We start from the raw sequence: 20559 nt of genomic DNA on the forward strand, positions 1-20559 counted from the left end.
CCATCCAGCCATCTCATCCTCTGTCGTCCCCTTCTCCTCTTGCCCCCAATCCCTCTCAGCATCAGAGTCTTTTCCAATGAGTCAACTCTTCGCATGAGGTGGCCAAAGTACTGGAGCTTCAGCTTTAGCATCATTCCTTCCAAAGAAATTGGTTGTATTTCTTTTACAAACTCCAGTTTCATTGGTTTTAGTTGTCCTCATCAGCTGAAGTGTGTTGATTTCAGGTCCCTACAAACAAGGTCTCTAAAATCAGAGTTCACTTTCCAGTTTAACAGCTCACAGGAGCCCAAGACAAGTAAATAGGTTGCTGCTTTCCTTCTTGGCTTAGAGAGCTGGGCAGCTCTGTTTGCCTGTCACTGGACTGAAGGAAATACAAAGTATACAGACTGACTAGCCATTATCAAGACTGAAATAATGCCATTTGCAGCAACATGGGTGGACATAGAGATTGTCATAGTGAATGAAGTAAGACAGAGAAAGAGAATATTGTATGACATCCCTTATATATGGAATCTAAAAAGAAATGGTACAAGTAGAGTTCCTTACAAAACAGAGAATCACAGACTTAGAAAACGAACTCATGGTTGCCAAAGAGAAGGATAGGTGGAAGGGATAGTTAGGGAGTGTGGGATGGGCATATACACACTGGTGTATTTAAAAGACATAACTAACAAGGACCTACTGTATAGCACAGGGAACTCTGCTCAGTGTTCTGTGACAGCCTGGAGGGGAGGGGAGTTTGGGGAAGAATGCATACAGGTATATGTATGGCTAAATCCCTTTGCTGTTTACCTGAAACTATCTCAACATTGTTAATTGGCTATACCCCAATAAAAAATTTAAATAAAAAGTATACAGAGTGACAAAACCAGATAATCTCTTTCATCCTCTGTCAGGAGGTACAAACAGAACACAAAATACACTGTTACAAAGTTGAGAGCATCAAATCCTAAGTGATTAGATTGTTCTCACACCCTTGCAAAACAAGGAAACCCCCACGCCCACTGCCTCACCCTACTCAACACATCCACAGACATTTCCTTCACCTCTCAGACTTGGCCTCTCAGAAAAGGTATTCTTTGTCCCAAAGCACTTCTCAGCAGTGGCCAGATATCATTTGCAATTGTTACAACTTGCCATAAGCACACATCTTCCAGATGCTACTTTCTTAAAAAGCTTTATACTGCTTCCCACATGGAACTTCCAGTAGTCCCAGAGCCTTTCTCTAGGGACTGTATTATTTTGTATGTGTGCGCTCAGTTGTGTCTGACGCTATGCGACCCCATGGACATAGCCCACCAGGCTCCTCTGTCCATGGGATTCTCCAATCAAGAGTACTGGAGTGGGTTGCCATTTCCTCCTCCAGGGGATAGTCCTGATCCAGCGTCTCCTGCATTGGCAGGTGTACTCTTTACTGTGGAGCCACTTTCTTTTACTATGTATGGTTTTCATTTTTTTTTTTTTCAGAAATGTGTTCCAATTATAAATTATAACTTATTTTTAAATAAGGATGCATGTCATCTATAATTCTACAAAGACAACAATTATAACATTCTGGACTACTTCCAAAGGCTTTTTCCTCATTATATTTTCTTAACTGCAGTTATAACTTTTCATAGGCAATCTTAAGCAAAATTTAACCAGATTTTAAATGTATCACTTAACTAGTTAATTTTATAGTGACACTCAGTGTTGAGGAAAACAAAATCCTAAAAAAGTATCTGCCAGATACAAGAGTAATACATTGGGTATTTTATTTGTTTTGTTTGTTTGTTTTTGTTTTTTTATACATTGGGTTTTATATGTGCCAATGATTATAATATCTGTAGCTAAAAGACTTGTATGTCATATGCTCTTATTGTAGCTTGACTAGGGTGGCAAATTGTGAAACCTAAACATGTATTCTGAAAAAGAGGGAATTAAAATTGGAAACTATTAAGATAAGTACCTGTGCAGTCAGAAAAGTTTTCTTTGAGGGGCATAGAAAAACCTAGAGCATTTTAGGGTAAAAATGGCAAGTAATCAGCTTGTGAAAGCAGTTCAGAAGTTCAGAGACCTGTATCAGAGAAAGCAGTGCCAGACGTGTTTGTGTCTGGAAGAAAGTCCTGAGAAAGCTGTTTCACTGGACTTTGTCTGCAAGAAAAGCACTTTTGCTTGGCACGAAGGAACCAAATTGAGAGAGAGGGGAAAGAAGGAGTGGTCAGAGTGGAACCTTGTGACTGATGACTCAGATGGCAATAGCTCTAGATAATGTTCTAAATACCAGGTGAAAGAAAGTAAAAAGTAAAATCGCTCAGTCGTGTCTGACTCTTTGCGACCCAATGAACTGTAGCCTACCAGGATCCTCCATCCATGGGATTTTCTAGGCAAGAGTACTGGACTGGGTTGCCATTTCCTTCTCCAGGGGATCTTCCTGACCCAGGGATTGAACCCCAGTCTCCCACATTGTAGGCAGATGCTTTACTGTCTGAGCCACCAGCAAATGAGCCAATAAAGAAGGGTAGCCTGAAGGGCTTAGAATAGAAACTCCAAGATTGCAACTCAGGAAGCAGACAACTAGTTAACCACTAATTAATGCAGTGGGGAAGAATAGGAGAGTTTAGTAGAGCATGAATTCCTGATGAGTCCTCATGGTGAAGGTCACCTTAACAACCATTGCCAAGGTCCTGCTGAGGTCTCTAGCCTCTGCTGTGCCCACAGTGCTGCTAGGGAATTCCTTAACCTTTGAGTGTCCCACTTCGTTCAGTCCTATTCCTTTTGACTGACACTCCACTGTCTGCATAGCAATGATGACACTGAACGGCAGCCTTAAGTAACGTGTATGGAGTAGTTACTGTGTGCCAGGCACTGTTTTTTTTAATTTATTTTTAATTGGAGGGTAATTGCTTTACAATATTGTGCTGGTTTCTGCCATATATCAACATGAACCCGCTGTGGCACTGTTTTAATAGGCATCAATTCCAGTTTCTCTTTTTGAAACCTGGTAAGGCTTACCTGGTGACTCAGATGGTAAAGAATCTACCTGCAATGCAGGAGACCTGGGTTCGATCCTTGGGTCAGGAAGATCCCCTGGAGAAGAGAATGGCAACCCACTCCAAGTATTCTTGCCTGAGAAGTTTCATGGACAGAAGAGCCTGGCGGGCTACAGTCCATGGGGTTGCAAGAGTCAGACAGACTGACTAACACTTGGCACTTTCAAGGTGGGAGTTATTGGTGATGTCCATTTTACAGAAGATAAAACTGAGACCCAGGGTTACACTGCTAGAAAGCAGAGGCAGTCTGGCTTTGGAGCCTGCGCTCTATTGAACAGTGCCCAATTGCACAATCCCTGTTTTAGCAGATCGCCTTGTATGCCACTTCATGGAGAAACATGTCCGTATCTCTTGCCCCCTTCCCTCCACCATGAGGTCAGCAAATAAGCTTCTGCCCTAGTGAAGCTCCTCCCTGGGTGTTAATCTCATCCCCTCTGTTACTGTAAGAATCAGGATGGTGTCCCATTCATTTCCAGACCCCTTCCTCCCCTACCCCCATATTCTTCTTTCTCTTCCTATATTCCTGCAAACATTTTTGTCTTCCTTTTGTAAAAAAAAAATCACCCCCAAATCTATTCCTTTCACCCTGTGCCTCTAAGTTTCCTGGTAATGGAATCTCATTCATCTTTGGACATCTAGGCAAGGTGTTACAATGAGTAACTCTGCATTGGATGAAGATGATTTAAAACGAGGGAGCTGCTGGTCCCCTTCAGATCTCTGTTGGTCAGAACATTGCTAGTGTGTCTATTCTGGGGTACAGTGTGAGTAATTTGGACAGATAGTTGCATGTTCCTAGGGGAGGTGGTGACGGGACTTTAAACCATGCCGTATGGAGGTGGGGGCAGTGGATCGAAATTGGATTGTTCAGCCTCGGCAAGGGAAGAGAAGCCTGGAGGGACAGAATAACTGCTTCAAGTGTGAAAGGCTGACCTGTGGAAGGAGTCACCTTATTCTTGTATCTCCAAAGAGTGTGGCAAAGATCGACAGGCAGAAGCGACGAGGAAAAGGATTTTTTTCAAATAGAAAAGCTGTGTGGCATAGATTGGTTTGCCTTGTGAAAGGTAGTATCTTTTCACTAGAAGGTGTCTGAATGGTCTCGTAACAGGCAATTCCAGAGATTTGAGCATAAGATGGGTTGATTATATTGCCTTTAAGGTTAAATTCTGAAAGAGCCCTTTAGCCCAGCATATGCAACTCTATGCATGTGGGGAGTATTAAGAAAAATATACCAATGCTCTGATGCTACCCCAGGTAGTTAAATGAAAATGTTTGCTCCAGGCCCTGGGCACTGGAATTCTATAAAAGCTCTGCAGTTGATTCTAATGTACAGCCAAGTCTGAAAACCTCCAATTTAGCTGAATCAAGCTAAACTGAATAAAATGGTATGGAATGGTATTTTACTTAGAGTAACTTACTGTAACTATAGCCCTTGAGTTGTATATAGGTTAGTATGAGGTAATTGCCATCACATATTGTACTTATACCTGATTCAAACTCTATGTCTTGTAAACTATTATTAAAATACATGAAAAAATTGAATTTCTAACTAACCATAATATGAGTTTACCCAGCATGAAGGATTCTATCGGTGGCTGTTTTTTTTTTTTTTTTTTAATGCATATGTGTGTGTGCACACACACAGATGGAAATTTCTTGTAGCAGTAAGTAAATAAATGAATGAGGTTATTGTTGGTCGCCTCAGCATAATAAATAGGGTGTTGTAAACTGGGGAAGTTATTGCATTCCTTTTTTATAAGCCAACCTGGGAGTCTTTCTTTTCACTATTGATCTGGGTCTATGTCATGGTGTGCTGATAGTAAAGAGGGAAGGAGTCTGTAGGAAAGAAAAAGAAGCTTGACTTGGAGGTTTGTTTTTCCTGGGGCCATTTGAAGAAAATCAACTCAATACCACTACGAATGTTCCAAATGTTTTTTTTTTTTCCCTTTTCCCCACATTGTTATGTTTACTTGTGCCTATATAAAAAAAAGAGAACTATCCTCAGATTTTTGCTTGTTTTTTTTTTTTTTTTTTTTTTTTAATTCTTTTCTGTTTAATTTTCTCTCGAAAGCTATTGGTGTCAGTAACCAGAGGGAAACCACTGTAGTCTGGGACAAGTTAACTGGAGAACCTCTCTACAACGCTGTGGGTAAGCTGTTGTGCATGGATGTCAAATGCAAGGCCTTTTTCTGCTTGCAGATGTGGTCATGCTAAAACATCTGGCTCAAAAAGCATGTAGTCATGTTTCCTATAATCTCAAAGAGTCTTCTAAGAAATGGGTTGTTATATATTTACCAGTTTCAGATAGTTATTCCCATGTGGAATTAACTCTTTCTTTTGCTCTCCCCTTCCTGATAATTTGTATTAGACAAATGAATCAGTATGGCTAGAACTTTTCGTGATCCCTGCTGTTTCTGACACCTAAAAGAGATTTTACCTCCTCCTCCCCTCAAAACTCAAGATTACACATGTTCCCAGTCCCATGTCTGCCTCTCCATAAAGTACTTGTGTACTTGTTCTTCCCATATAGGCACTTGAATCGACTCTACTGAGCTTATGAAAACAAAAATCTCATCATTTTAGCTCCTTTTGCTATAAACGTGGCTGTGTCCACAGGGTGGAAAGGCTGAATCTCAAACATACCACCATTAGATATCACGCTTTATTCAGTGGAAATAACCATGTATATTTTAGTCTCACTCTTAGCAGCATATGACAATTGAGCACTGAATGACACTCTCACTTACTAAAAGGAAGATTTTGTTCTAAATATACAATCACTAAAAGGCATCATTCTGTCACAAATAGAAAAGCACCATTTTTTGGTCAATAAAGTAACAGATTGTGGGTTGGGGAGTGGAGATAGAAGTTGTCAGAGATGGAATGATTTATGGAGTGAGCAATTTTTACTTTGCAGTTACCTTAGTATAGATTGGAAAAAGTGACATTCAAGCAGAAAATGTGCTTAAAAAGTGTTTTGTAAGAGTAGCGTGAATCCTTTGGAAAGAATCTTTATAAAAAATCAAGGTGTTTAATGTTACAGTGTTATAAGAAAGCATTTAGTATGTCTTCTGTACTGGTGATAAAAAACTAAAGATGCAAAGAAAAGGTGAAAGAATTGCAGCCAAAGGTCCTATTAGACAAAGTACCTCTTTTGAATCTTTATTTTCTTCTCATTCTCATGAGCAGCTCATTTTGAATATAAGGAGAATATTACAGTTTTAGTGACTAAGAGAGTATTCTTTCACAGATGAATGTTAGCCAACTTTTTATACTAGTTAGGGTTTTACTTTTTGTTTTCCCCCTTATGAAAGGAAGGGCCTACTCACAGAAACCAGAAAGTTCTTGTTAAACTGTAAACTTTGAATTGTAGAAATGCAGCTTTGGACTTTGAGGTGTCATTTTAAAATAATGCAACTAGGTTAGTTGAAGTTATAGTGAAGGATTTCAGTAAATATTTTGCCAGGAAGACTTTCTGTGATGTGCTTGTTTATTCATTCCTTTTTCTTCTACAATTTCTAGTTTTCTATTTAAAAAATATCAGGTATTCAAAACAAGAATGACTGAAAACCAAGAGAAACAACTGACATTGCAAACAGACCCGTAGGAAATCCTAATACTAGAGTTAATCAGACTTTAACCATGATCTGCATGTTCAAGAAATTCATGGGGAAGATCGATAATCTTAGCAAACAATTAGAAATTTAAGGATAGAAATTTTATAATGGTATTAAACTCCATTGATGAGTTTTACATTATATTAGACGCAGCTGAGGCACAGACACACAAATGTTTAGAAAATGTAGAAAAGTAAGAGAAATATAGAGTAAGATAAGAAGATTCAACATATTTTTAATTGGGGACCCAGAAGAAAAGGAAAGTGAGAGAGGAAAGTTTTTCAAAACTGTTGAAAAATATGCCACCAATTCAAGAAGCACTGTGAATCCCCAGGCAAGATATATACACAGAAAGCCATACACAAACACAGGCTGAGACCTAAAGATAAAAAGAATTTTAAAGTAGCCAGAGGATGTGACTTTGATGAGAGCAACACTAAAACTTCTAGCTGATTTCTCAATGGAAACAGAGTACAGCGGAATGAAATCTTTGAAGTGCTAAAAGAAAATAATATTCACCTAGAATTCTGTATTTAGTGAAAATATCCTTAAGAAATGAAGGTAAAATATAAAGGCAATGACAAACCAAAACTTAGAAAAATCATTACAAGCAAACCCCTACTGAAAGAAAAACTAAATAGTTTTTTTCTGGTAAAAGGAAAAAAATGTTCTCAGGTGGAAATTCAGCAATGCAAGGAGGAATACAGAGGCCAAGAAAGAGAAAATATGTAGGTCATTCTAGCTGAATTTTGACTGTATAAAATAATAATGTATTGTGATATTCAAAATATATTAAAATTTTAAATACTACATGGCAACAATAGTACATGAAAGGAATATTTAGTAGATGAGGTTAAAGTGTCTTGTGGTTCTAGTACTGTCAAGGATGCATGTTGTAGTCTCTAGGCTAAGCAGTAAAAGAGTAAATAATGTATAATAAAGGGGGAAAATGGAATGACTTTTAAAAAGAATGCAGGAAAGGAAAGAAAAAGGAATAGAACCAGGAAGGACAAATAGGAAGCATTTAAATCCTACCATGTAAGTAATTATATTAAAAAGGACAAGATTACTCTCTTCAGTAAAATCTAGCAAAGGAGTTAATTGAAACTGCTAATGAGCTGATGGGATTAGAACAGTAAGATTGGAGAGACAAATTGGCCAGACCTTTCAGAGGAAAGATACAACTGGTATGTTTGGAAATTGAATAGGGCATAAACATGAAGCAAAAATAAAACACGGCTATAAGATTTTTAGCCTGAGGAAACAGAAGGAAATTAAGTAATATTTAAAGAGTGCCAACATGAGAGAAAAATGACTTTCTTGGACAAGTTGAATATGGGACTTGGAATTAAAGCTCATTTCTGGACAATTAGAATTTGTGGCTCTGTTATAAAGAGATCGTTCAAAAGGTAGACTTAAAAGTTGATAACAGGAACTTCCCTGGTGGTCCAGTGGGTAAGACTCCATGCTTCCAGTGCAAGGGGTGCAGGTTTGATCCCTGGTCAGGGAACTAAGACCCTGCGTGCCTTGTGGTGCATCCAAAAAAAAAAAAAAAAGTTGTTAATATAGTCTCAGTTTATTATAGATGAATTCACCATAAGAATGAAGGTTACATTAATTTATGCAACTAAAGTTTAAGTGCCTTTCTGTAGACAGGTACTGTGATGACCCCTAGGCAGATAGTGACAAACCAGGCAGTTACTATGCTTGCCTTGGTGACACAGAAGGCTAGGGGTAGAAATTTGGCGGCTAGACAAGGAAAGAGAATAGAAAAGGAGGACAGAGAGTAATTAGCTGGGAGGAGATGCCACTAAGTCATGACAAGGATAAATTCTGCCTCCAATTTTCTTCTACCCAGGAAATACTAAGGTGGCATATGTCCATGCAAGTTTTCAGTTGAGAATATCTACACAATATGAAATCTTTAGAAGCTTTATCTTGAAACAACATGAAAGGGAATTGATGAAAACAGAATCAGCTTTTTACATATTTTTGTCTTTGAGCTTCTTTGTCTTCATTTATATCATGGCCTGTGGGTTTTCAACTTTTTCCCTCTTTCTCTATCTATATATTTTCTTCCTTCCTTGTCCCTTCCTCTTGTAAACCTTTTCTAACTCGATGCCTATCCTGTGCTTCTTCATTTTTCTCTCTGTTTACTTAGTAAATTATATAACCGATGAACAGTATTTGTTATAGGCAAGCACAAGAGAGGGACAGTCTTCTTTTTTTAATTGCTTTTTACTATGTCACCATTTTTATGAGGTCCTGGATAGGTAATCTACTCACTCAGCCCCTGTACAATAACAGAGAGGAGAAATTTGGGGTCCTATTAGTGGACATGAAACAGGCTTGGGGAAGACACTGAAGACCAAGACAGGCTATTTGTTCTTCCTTGTCATTAGGGTGTGTTTGTCATTTGACATCTTTTCTAACGGTATGCTTATGAGATAAAAAAACATGCAAAGGTATCTATTGAGGCACAGATGGTCTGTTTCAGAAGCTTCATATTGTCTTAGCGTTTCTATGTTAGTTCTGTGATTGGCGAGGTGAACATTGGTATGGTACCCAAGGTGGAGATAAAAACACATCCCTCCTTCCTAGTCCCTGTGGCATGATGCAGCCGTTTACCGTGATGGTCTCACAGGTGGATTGCAGCAGCTTTGTGGCCCTGGATCTGAAGCAGGCCTCTGCCTTCTCTCGCCTGTCTTTCGTTTTCCTCATCCCTCTGACTTTCCTCTCTCCCTCTCAGCATTATCTTCATCAATATTTTCCAAAGAATTCCCTCCACTCCTCTCCCCACCATTTTTCTAAGCCTTTTCCTTCCAGAACCACCTTTTTTTTTTTTAGTGGTCTACAGGCTTTGCTGTCTTCTTAATAGTATTGAAAAGGAGGTTTATATTGACAAATGTACCACAGACTAAACCGATAAAGAAGCACAAAGCTCCACAGGTAGTTCAGATGTTGAGTGGGGGAAGGCTTGAAGCAACTGATATTTTTGCAAATTCATATACATATTTCACTGATGCTGCTGGGGAAACATTCTGGCTTGACTCAGATGGCCTGGCTCTTTCCCCACTTCTCAGCTAAGTTTCGTCACTCACTGCTGAAGTTGCTTGGTGCGCACGGCAAGCCAAGTACAATAGGACCCTCATCGTGGTAGCTTTCTGTCGAACACAATTCATGATTTAATGTCAAAATATTATTCATGGTAAGGACTAATATCCAGGGAGGCCAGAGTCACTGATGTGAGCCCTGTAGTATATTACAGAAAACCACCAATAAAAATCATGTGTCTCTCAGCCATTATTCCTTCTTTAAATGGTATTACAAACATTTTTTCTAAGGTACTGGATTTAAAGTTTCCTGTGACACATGACTCTTTATGCAGAGAGTGACAGTTTTAGACATTGGTCATTCCCTTTGCCTTTTTAAAAAATTTTTGCATATTAGTTCACCCCAGGCCAATGATTAAATCTGGCTAGTCATCTGTTGAAATCTGAAGGAAACTTGATAAGCTCCATTCTTTTATCTTTTTGGGAACTGGGATATGTTTCAGAGTATCAACATGAAAGAAAACCATAGCTGGCAAACCTCCTAAAACTCCTAAGCAGGCTTGGTCTTAAACAACAAAGGTGTGGTTTTGTATTGTATTGTTTTTCTTGGGAAGGGAGCAGGTTGTTATTTTTTGTTAAAATATGGAGTATTCCACTCTGTCACAATCCACTTATTTTTCGTTTTGTCATATCTGTTGTTACATAGTGCTTTGAATGCCTTACATCTCCTTCAATCCTGGGTAAAGAAATACTGCCATATTTTGTGGTGCTTGGATTCCTCAATTCTGCCAGTTTAAACAAAAAGAATCTAAATTAGAGTTCAACTTGGACCTATGTTTTTTCATATTCTATTTAAGGCTATGACTTCTTCTTGGTTACATCTATATCACAGAGATTTAATTCTGGACTCAGACTCTGGGTTCAAATTCTGCCTTTTCCACTTACTGCCATTCTGTGCCTGTTTCCTGAGTGATTAAGCTGGAGAAATTAAAAGCAGCCCTCATAGGCTTGAGGATCAATGAATTAATACACATGGGACACTTAAAACAATGCCTAGCAGACTATCAGGCTTCAGTAAGTGTTCAGAATGTGGCCACTATTCTGAATTGGCTGATGACCTTTTCAGTCCAGGAACACCAGATGAAATGGCTGGTTTAAACAGCAGGTGTTCTTTCTTAGGGGAAACGCAGAGCCTACCAGGGCTCACATGCACCCACGTCAGCCATTGGCATCTTGACATTTATACACCTAAAAGCTGAAATAGGTTTTAGCCCCCAAATTTTGACATACATGTTTTCATTCACCGCCCCTCCCCCAACTCGCCATTTTTCTTTTGGTCCCCACCTGATTTCAGAAAATGTCATCAGCTGAGGGACAGTCTCTTCCCCTTTACAAATGACCTCATGCCCAGCTTAATTAGAATAGCTTAACTTTTAGCTAATTACCATAACACATAGCAGTTAAATCTAGTTTCCTAGATTTAATGTCCATTGTGGGGAAAGCAACCCAATAACATTGAGTGTAACTGTCAGCAGTCCTTGCTTAGTTCTTCCATAACCTGTGGCCTTACCTTATCTCACTGTCAGGCTAGTAGCACCTCATAGCAAACCATCCCTAGGAGCTGTATTATTTGCCTTTGCTTCTAGTCAACTGAAAATAATTTAGATGATCTCTAGTGTGGTCCCCCCGCCCTACTTTGGTACATTTCCCTTCTGTTGTTCCCAAAACTGATTCAAATTTCTAAATATTCTAAAACAGGTTTCTTACCCTATACTCTTTACTACATCACTCAATTAACCTTGACCCATGGGCTTTGAGGCAACTGCATTTTTCTTTACTCTTAAAACTTTGTTTTTCAGAACAAACTAAATCTATGAGACATATATTGGATATGACTTCATTTAATACAAAGACAAATTCCAGGTCACCCAAGTTGGGTTTTTGGAACCTATTCATTTGATGGTGAGAACCATTTAAATCCAGTTTATTTAGTCTAAGTAAGGGACGTGTTTTCTAGAAACAGGCTGTATGGTGTTCTGGACTCTGTTTTCCTTCTGATGTTTTTCTGAATCACTTTGGGACTGAGCAGTTCCCTGTTCCCTCTAGACATGCTATTGCTTTCTGTGGACTTTACCTCCTGCCACCCTTCCAGGGAAGTGCTTTCCTGGGGCACTGCCTTCCCAAAGCCACTTGTTTTCCTATGGATGCCCTGCCCACTTCTGCAGAGACTAGCAGTTCCCTTAACATTCCACTCATACATCCCCTAGTGATGCACTCACTCACTGCATCACACAGCATTTCAGTTCTGCAGTTGGGTCAGCAGTCAATAACCAACTGAGCCACTTTCCTAACTGGGACGCAGACTGTGTGGCCAGGTAGGGAAGAGTCATCTGAACAAGAGGCAGGAATTGACCTGATCTTTGTCCAGCCGGAAATGCTATTGAACCAGAGACTGACTGGACAGCCTCTGTTCCCCTTCTGCTCCACGTCTCTTCCTTACCTTTTTATACACTCAAATGGGTAGAAGACTGTTCATTGATGAACTTGCCCATGTGAGCCAACATGTCCTAAATGGTCAGGAAGAGAACGCAAACCTTGAACCTGGCCATCTCTAGCATGAATTGCCATTATTTCTCCTAATGCTCCAGCTGCTCCAGTTTCTCCTGGTCCTTCAGATCCAGCTGCCGTTGTTCCCTCTGGCTCTTCAGTTCCAGCTGCTGGCGCTTCCTCAGGTATTGGTGCTCTGGCTCTTGCTCGCACCCCAGCTTCCAACTCCGACGTGTTGGGGAAAATTGACTGCTGCTGTTGGTTCTGGATCTAGCACCTCTTCTGATTGTTCTCAGAGATTACCTCCACATGGGGCTTAGTCCTCCTGCTCGGGATCTTCTCTTTGGCTTTTGGTCTCTTATTCTGCTCATGTAATTCTGCCATCTTAGCTCCTTTAATGAGTTTTCTAATTTTCCTTTGTTCTTAATTCAATTAATTTCAAGCATTTGTGTATTGCTTGGTAGTGTACCAACCACTGACATTTTCCTCTTTGGCAGTTTTACTAATTCATTCCATGTATTCTAATCACTTTATACTCGAGTTATAAAAACAAAAATTCTGCCAGCCTTCTGTGATCATGGGATAATGGAAGGAGAGGGACTTCTGAGACCAGCTAGTCTAAACTGCCTTATTTTATATTCTGGAAACCCAAGTCCTAAAGGGAAATGAGACTTGCTTGAGTCACATAGCTTGTTGGCGGCAAAGTCAAAAATGTAGATTTCACCTCCAGTGTTTTGACTCTCTTTGGTTCATTCTGTGGATACCAGATACTGGTACCAGATACCAGTACTGTGGGTACTTCGAAGCTTTTAAGGGAGGAGGATGGTGCCCCGTTAACTTAAGTAGTCCTTGTCCAAGAGCAATAGAGTCACAGAGCCACTTGATCATCAGTGTGTGTCTAGTTTTGTTTTGAAATTAACAATTGGAACAAATTCAGTGTCCTAAAGAACATGCCCTAAAAAAGGGGTACTCAAGCTTGAGCAGAACACGGAATAACACAGGTAGGAGGACTCAGGCTCTCCTTGCCTGGACTCGCAACCAGATTCCTACAATGCAGGGACTTCCCTGGTGGTTAAGACTCCACACTTCTACTGCAGGGGGCGCGGGTTCATTTCCCTGGTTGGGGAACTGAGATCCCACATGCCATGCAGCATGGCCACAAAAGGAAAAAAATAAAATAAGAATCCGCTGATGTAGGGACCAGGATGTGTGATTTCAAAGTTTTCCAGGTGGTTCAGGTGAGCTTTCTGGATCAGAACCACTGCTGTTGAGTCTCGCAGTGTTTCTTAAAGAGAGGATGTTTATTTAAAAGGTGTAATTTCTGGGCCCCCTCCCCAGACCTATTGTCCTAGAATTTCTGGCAGTGGGATTTATCTTTAAACTCCCTAGTAATTTTTATGTCCATTAAAATATAGAAAAATGCTGATCTGGAAGGCTTTGAATCAGTAAGCAAAAAAAGCCTAAAGCCTAGAGCAGTGTCCCTTGATAAAAAATAAATTTTACCTCATGATTCAGCAAACCAGCATAACTAAAACAAAGTTTCATAAGTCAATATTTATCCTGCTGAGTTCAGTGAATGTTGACATTTTCCATCCTAACCCATCTTATTTCATTTTTTTTGCATAGGTAATCAAAGTTACATTGATTTTAAACCCCTAGCCCATTGTAGTTTGAAACATGGAGGACTGAGATGTGTTCGTGAATTCTACCTGTCACAGATTTAAAACTTTTCTCTAGAATGCCTCTACTTTGCCCAACTACTCTGGTCCAGCCATTAACACCTGCTAGGGTTGCTTGCCTATGAGGAAGGTCCACTTGGGTCACAGTCACACACCACTGCCTCTGTGGACAAAGTGGATAGACTGTCATTTTCCCTGGACACAGGAGACCTTGGAGATTCCATGAGGCTTCTGCTAATGGCTTGTATCCGTCCCAGGGCAAGTCATAGAAAAGTCAGCCCCGACTAAAATGAAGTTATAAAGGGAAAAAAAAAAAAAAAACAACAGGAATTCTGTGAGTAGTTTTGTTCAGGGGCTGTTTGATTCCTGGGTCAGACAGTATCACCTGGGTCCCCCACCAGTCTGTCTCTTTGAGGTTGACTCCAGTTGTGGCTGATTCAGCTCTCTTCCAGGGCGCAGCAGGTCCCAGCTGCACACTCCCAAGCTGAGCTGAGAACAGGGACTCTTGCGGACTAAGCACAAAAATCTCAGGCAGGCTAATCTGACTACACCCGAACCAATCATTGGGGACAAGATCCTAGAGCCGAGGGTAGGGTGGAATCTCAGGCTGAGGTTGAAGGAGGGGTGGTTTCCTAAAGAGAATCAGAGCTACGGCTCCCGGCAGCAAGAAGAATGGATGCCTGGCAGCAAAGAGCAGGGGTCACTGCTTGGCTGTGTATTTCCATGGGCTTCCTCTTTGCCTCCTGTTTCCTTGGTGATGAAGAGCCTTGTTTTTTACTTTGGAAACCAGTATAGCAGGGGTCCCCAACCCCCAGGCCGTGGATCAGTACTGGTCCGTGACCAGTTAGGAACTGGGCCACATAACAGGAGGTGAATGGAGGGCAAGCAAGCAAGCAAAGCTTCACCTGTATTTACAGCTGCTCTCCATCCCTCACATGACTGCCTCTGTCAGATCAACAACAGCATTAGATTCTCGTAGGAGCTCGAACCCTACTGCACTTGAATCATCACCCCTCTCCTCCTCCCTGGTCCTGGAACAAATTGTCTTCCACAAAACCAGTCCTTGGTGCCAAGAAGATTGGGGACCACAGCAGTATAGTATCCTGAAGTCCCTGATTCAGTTCTCCTGCAAAGTAGCCACCATCAAAATCAAGCACAGACTGCCCTCAAGGGAAATAATGCTTTAAGTAATTAAAAAGAATTGATTAAAATCCACAACAGGAAGTAACTGGTTTTTAAATGAAGAGAAAGGCATAGTATAGTTAAGGGTGAGCCAAACTAGACAATAACAGCCAGCACTCACATGGGCAGCAGACAAGCATGCATGATCTTCCTGGTGCCCTTTAAATAGACTGTTTTCAGGAGGCATCTGAGCATAGTCAGTGCCTAAAAATATCGAGTGAGCACTCACATATTCAAAGTTACAGAAGTTTGGTTCAGAACTGAAATCTGACAAATAAAGCTCAGCTGATACTATTGTTTATCTTTCACAATTACTTTGTATACCCTTTAATGCGTTCTCTTTCTCAAGCCTTCTGTTGTAAATCAGAACACAACTTCCTACTTAGGGAGATCAGAAAGCGAGTGATAGTTACTCAGTAAAAACAAGGTTGATCTGTTAAAGTGGAGAGTTTACTTTATATTCTAGCAAGGAGAAAGAATGGTGACCTTTAAATGATTCGTGTAATGATTCCGGATTCTAGTCTACTTTGAAAGAGTTTAATATAAGCATTCTGTACATAAGCAAATGAATCTAATTTTTTCCCTCTATAATAGTGTCAGGTTCTCTACTTTGTCACAAATTGCTACCCAGTTTTTCCAAGGTACAGCCTTTTATACCTAGTACAGTGATCCTGAGCTGTGCATTTTGCCCTGGCAACTAGCCTGCCTTGCATTTAGATTTTTTTCTGCACTCGTGTATGCATAGAAAGTCCATATCCAAAACAGTTTTTCATCTTTTTCTATAAAAAGGATACAAAATAGCACCCTAAGGTATGTATTATTCTCCTAACTTGGTCTATAATTTTGCATAAAAGCTTTAAGTTCTCCCTCATAAATTTATCCTCTCTTCTAACAATATGCCCATTCATTTCTAATTTTCTAATTTCTGTCTTTGGTAAGCTACAGCATTTTAATTGCTTATAGAAACTAATCGGTCTCCTATCCTTGACAGTGATTTCATTAAGGTCTGATTTTTTTAAAATCAAGTTTTTCATATTTATTATTGTGTTTTGATCTATAGTGTGGCTTGACCTAAGAACCCAGTCTACTGTTGAGAGTCTTAGTAAAAGAATCCCAGGAAATAATAACTTTGTCAAGGTAAGAGATCTCTTCAAAAATATGCTATTAAAATTCTTGTTTAACAGAAAAAAAGCTTGGAGATTTCACCAGGCTTTCTGTCTTATTGCACAATTGTTATTTAAATACAATTTATAGAATATTTCTCTACAGATAATTACCTGTCTTCCTTGCTCTGTGGTGAATTGGAGAAATAATGTTCCAAGATAAATAGGCTGGAGGGGATGATAAAGTGTCTCAGAGGCTTAAACCATACTCCCTAAGGAGTGCTTCTATAATTCCACCATGCTTTCCAGATCCTTCTCTCTTGCTTTTTCACCATCCATCAAAGAAAGTTCTGGGTGCTTTTGAGGTTTTAGGCATCTGGACTCAGGGAGAGAAAGTAGAATACACTCCAGCGTTTCCGTGAATTCCTCTTCCAATTTTCTTCATATGAAGATGCCAAAAAATTGCCTAGTTTTCGGTCCTTATATAGATCTCTCTTCAGACAAACGGGGAGAAAAATTTTAAAACAGGTGAGGTACTTTTGTTAGCAAGGTCAAGTTCTCCTAGTATCCAAAAGGAAATTCCAGAGTTTTTTGTTTGTTTGATTTTGGTTTGTTTGTTTGTTTGAGGCTTTTGGTTTATTCCCTTTATATTTGTCAGTGGGACTCTTAAATGGTAGTTTCTTGTGGTTGTTGATTCTGAAAGTGAAAGTGTGAAAGTGAAAGTCACTCAGTCATGTCTGACTCTTTGCGACCCCATGGACTAATACAGTCTGTGGAGTTCTCCAGGCCAGAATACTGGAGTGGGTAGCCTTTGCATTCTGGGTTGGGATCTTCCCAACCCAGGGATTGAACCCAGGTCTCCTGCCTTGCAGGCGGATTTTTTACCAGCTGAGCCACAGTTCAGTTCAGTTCAGTCGCTCAGTTGTGTCCGACTCTTTGCGACCCCATGAACCACAACACGCCAGGCCTCCCTGTCCATCACCAACTCTCATATCCATTGAGTCGGTGATGCCATCCAACCATCTCATCCTCTGTCGTCCCCTTCTCCTCCTGCCCTCAATCTTTCCCAGCATCAGGGTCTTTTCAAATGTGTCAGCTCTTTGCATCAGGTGACCAAAGGGTTGGAGTTTCAGCTTCAACATCAGTCCTACCAATGAACACCCAGGACTGATCTCCTTTAAGATGAACTGGTTGGATCTCCTTGCAGTCCAAGGGACTCTCAAGAGTCTTCTCCAACACCACAGTTCAAAAGCATCAATTCTTCAGTGCTCAGCTTTCCTTATAGTCCAACTTTCACATCCACACATGACTACTGCAAAAACCATAGCTTTGACTAGACAGACATATGTTGGCAAAGTAATGTCTCTGCTTTTTAATATGCTACCTTTCTCTTTGGTTTGTGGGATGACCCTTGGTCCCTCAAATGAAAGAAGCATATGTTATTTCTATTATTTCTAAAGCCCATATGTCATTTCTATTATAATTTTTGAGCATGGATCTTTTCACAGTAAACTGTGAGCTAAGATTCTTAACTTACAAGGTTGCATTACAGTGTTAAATAGAGATTTTTTACTACGCATATCCATGGGAGGTGAGAAGGAAAAAGGATCACTTCCTGCAGTTAGATGAGGTGCTAAATGAGAATGGGGATTGAGAAGGAAAAGATAGTTGCATTATTTTGATGTATTTTTTTAATCACTTTCACCAGCCCTTCTAAATATAGTGTTTAATATGCTAACTAAAATGAATTGTACTGGATCCATTCTCAAGGAAACCTGTGTTTCATTTTTACCCTCTATCCTTTATTCAGTTAACCTTCCCTTTGTTGAATGTATTTGTGGAATTTATGCAAACTCAATCTTTATATATACACACACACACACTATTTAAATTAATTGAAGTAACACTGGTTTGTAAAATCATATAAGTTTCATGTGTACAACACTGTATTTCAACTGGCAACTACTTTCTTAAATAGAATAACTTTGGGTTGCTTTCATCTGGCGTGTCTTTGAGCTCTATTGTCCACCAATTTTATGTTATTTGAATATGTATGTGTGTTTGACTATGTATTTATTATATTTTTAGCACACAAATATATTGTTTTTGTTAAGTCTTATCTATCTTAAAACAATCTTCTGATTGTGGTCATTAGTTTATGAACTGATAAACTTGCACTCTCTGATTTTTAATAGTTTTAAATATTAATTTCACTGAATATAAAATAAAAGGCAGGGTTTTGGACTAGGTTCTGTGTGTAATACTAACTTATCACAAATGTTAACATCTGTGGCTGAGCTATCTAGGTTTCAGGGCATGTGTCATTTAATTTTCTCTTTATCTGGCTACATGGATGCTCTTTGAACTGCAAACATATCCCTCTGATTTTTGTTCATGAACATGCTTTCCTGTGCCACGAGATAGGAAAAGTGCTTTTTATCCATAATACTTTGAGATTGCCTTTAGGGTCATTGCATATTTTGTAATTTGTTGACCTTTTTGATTTGGTGTTTTATTTTAAGCTGTTATGAGTTTCATTTGCTGGCTGAATGTCATAACTGTATTTAGTCCAAGACAGGCCTTCCACTTAGCACTTATTTCAGTGCGGTGAAGCTTCGTTGGCTCCTTGACAATGTGAGAAAAGTTCAAAAGGCCGTTGAAGAAGATAGAGCTCTTTTTGGGACCATTGATTCATGGCTTATTTGGGTATGTTTAAAAATCATGTATGTATGGAAAACATTTTTAAATTGCTTATCTTTTTTCTATGGAGAGTTTCAAACTTTTTAGTTGGCAACATCATTAAGAAAAACCACTCAAGAAATAGCAGAAAATTTCAGCTGTCATTTGAGAGGCATTTTTGGCTACTTCCTTTTGATTTTTTTCTTGCCTTGTTTCAGTAAAAATGAAGGATGATTGCCAAAACCATATCTCATGTCTGTTACCTTTAGCATAACTAATTTAGGTAATTATCAAGTAGTAAATTTCAGTTGCCTGTATCCCTTGCCTATTATTCACTCCTTTGGTACATGCAGAGGACTGGCTCTAGGACCCACCAGAGATAGTTAGCAGTCTGTATTTACAGATTGTATAATACTATAGTTTTTATTTTAAAAATCTACATATAAGCACGCCAGCACAGTTTGAACCTGTGTTGTACAAGGGTTAACTGTACTTCTTTTCCACTAGCCATTTCTTAGAAGAAATTATCTCTTCTATTTTCTACTATTTAACATGGTAATACACCTGGGACTACTTTTTAGCATTTGCTTTCAACATAACATAGCTGTCTATTACTCAATTAGGCCACGATATGAAAAATCATAGTGGAAATTTCTGTTATATAATCTTCCCTAAACTGAACATGAATGAGTAGAAACAAACATTTCCCAGATACATACATATCTTCTCTTCCCTCCCTCTCCTTATCTCCCTGCCTTTCTTATTCTCAGTTATTTTCAAGGGTATTTTCAAATACACCCAAAACATGGAGGGAATAGTGCCATGAACCTCTAGAATAATGAGTCAGCTACAGTCATTGGCTATGGCCAAACTTGTTCCCACTATACTCACTCCTTCTCCCCATGGATAATTTTAAAACAAATCCCAGACATATAATTTCATTTGCAAACACTTCTGTAAGCGTGGGATTATTATTTTTTTCAACATTCAGGGAAACGTTAAAGGAACATTGCCCCTCTTGTCACTTGCCAGATCCACAGAACAGATCAGACAAAACCCTCTATCAGGAAGTGGCGCCTTCCCCAGCCCTCCCTGTCTTGGCCAGGGCACGCTCTGCTTTGTGTTCATGGCCAGCAGCTTTCATATGTTTTAGTCACAGTTGAAATAACTCGGACAATAGTTCTCACCATTGCCTGGAGCCAGAGTAAGGCAGTATGTTGAACTGTGAGCTGCAGGACACTCGAGGGAGCACACTGAGCTGTCCCCTTCCTCCCCTGTTCCCACATGATGCCATTGCTGCACTTGTGTTCCTTTCTTACTTCTCACTGCTTCTACATAAAAGAAAGCAGCAGTCCTTGTAGTTCAGGTCCAAGGGTATTAACATTAGAGAGTTTAAAGCTCTGCTTTCAGGATAGGTGCTTGGATCAGTGCAGTGCAGCCCGGTGAGAATTGTTACTTCAAAACTGGCACACACGCACACACACACACACACACACATGCACACATACAACAAGAACAGGAGCAACACAGGTCCATAACATCCCAAGAGGTAAGCACATCAAATTTAATAAGACTCTGCATCTTCCAAAGATAAGAGGATGAAAGCAAAACTGATTTTTTTGTTTTCGTTAACCATCAACTAGAACTGCTGTCTACTATGATGTCCACTT

General features: G+C 39.7%; 1 protein-coding gene across 6 annotated transcripts in view; it reads left to right on the forward strand.

The window, feature by feature from the left end:
* Positions 1–20559, forward strand: part of GK (glycerol kinase) — a 77317-nt gene that overhangs the window by 17234 nt on the left and 39524 nt on the right. For 3 of the 6 annotated variants that reach the window (XM_027533801.1, XM_027533804.1, XM_027533802.1), the window contains exons 4-7: positions 5101–5178; positions 12348–12431; positions 16168–16244; positions 18779–18916. In XM_027533801.1, the coding sequence (XP_027389602.1) occupies positions 5101–5178; positions 12348–12431; positions 16168–16244; positions 18779–18916 (377 nt within the window). The remainder of the gene's footprint in view (positions 1–5100; positions 5179–12347; positions 12432–16167; positions 16245–18778; positions 18917–20559) is intronic. The other 3 variants (XM_027533803.1, XM_027533805.1, XM_027533807.1) reach the window with 1 other exon arrangement.

Source organism: Bos indicus x Bos taurus, chromosome X (assembly GCF_003369695.1).
Source record: "Bos indicus x Bos taurus breed Angus x Brahman F1 hybrid chromosome X, Bos_hybrid_MaternalHap_v2.0, whole genome shotgun sequence".
NCBI classification, from domain to species: domain Eukaryota; kingdom Metazoa; phylum Chordata; class Mammalia; order Artiodactyla; family Bovidae; genus Bos; species Bos indicus x Bos taurus.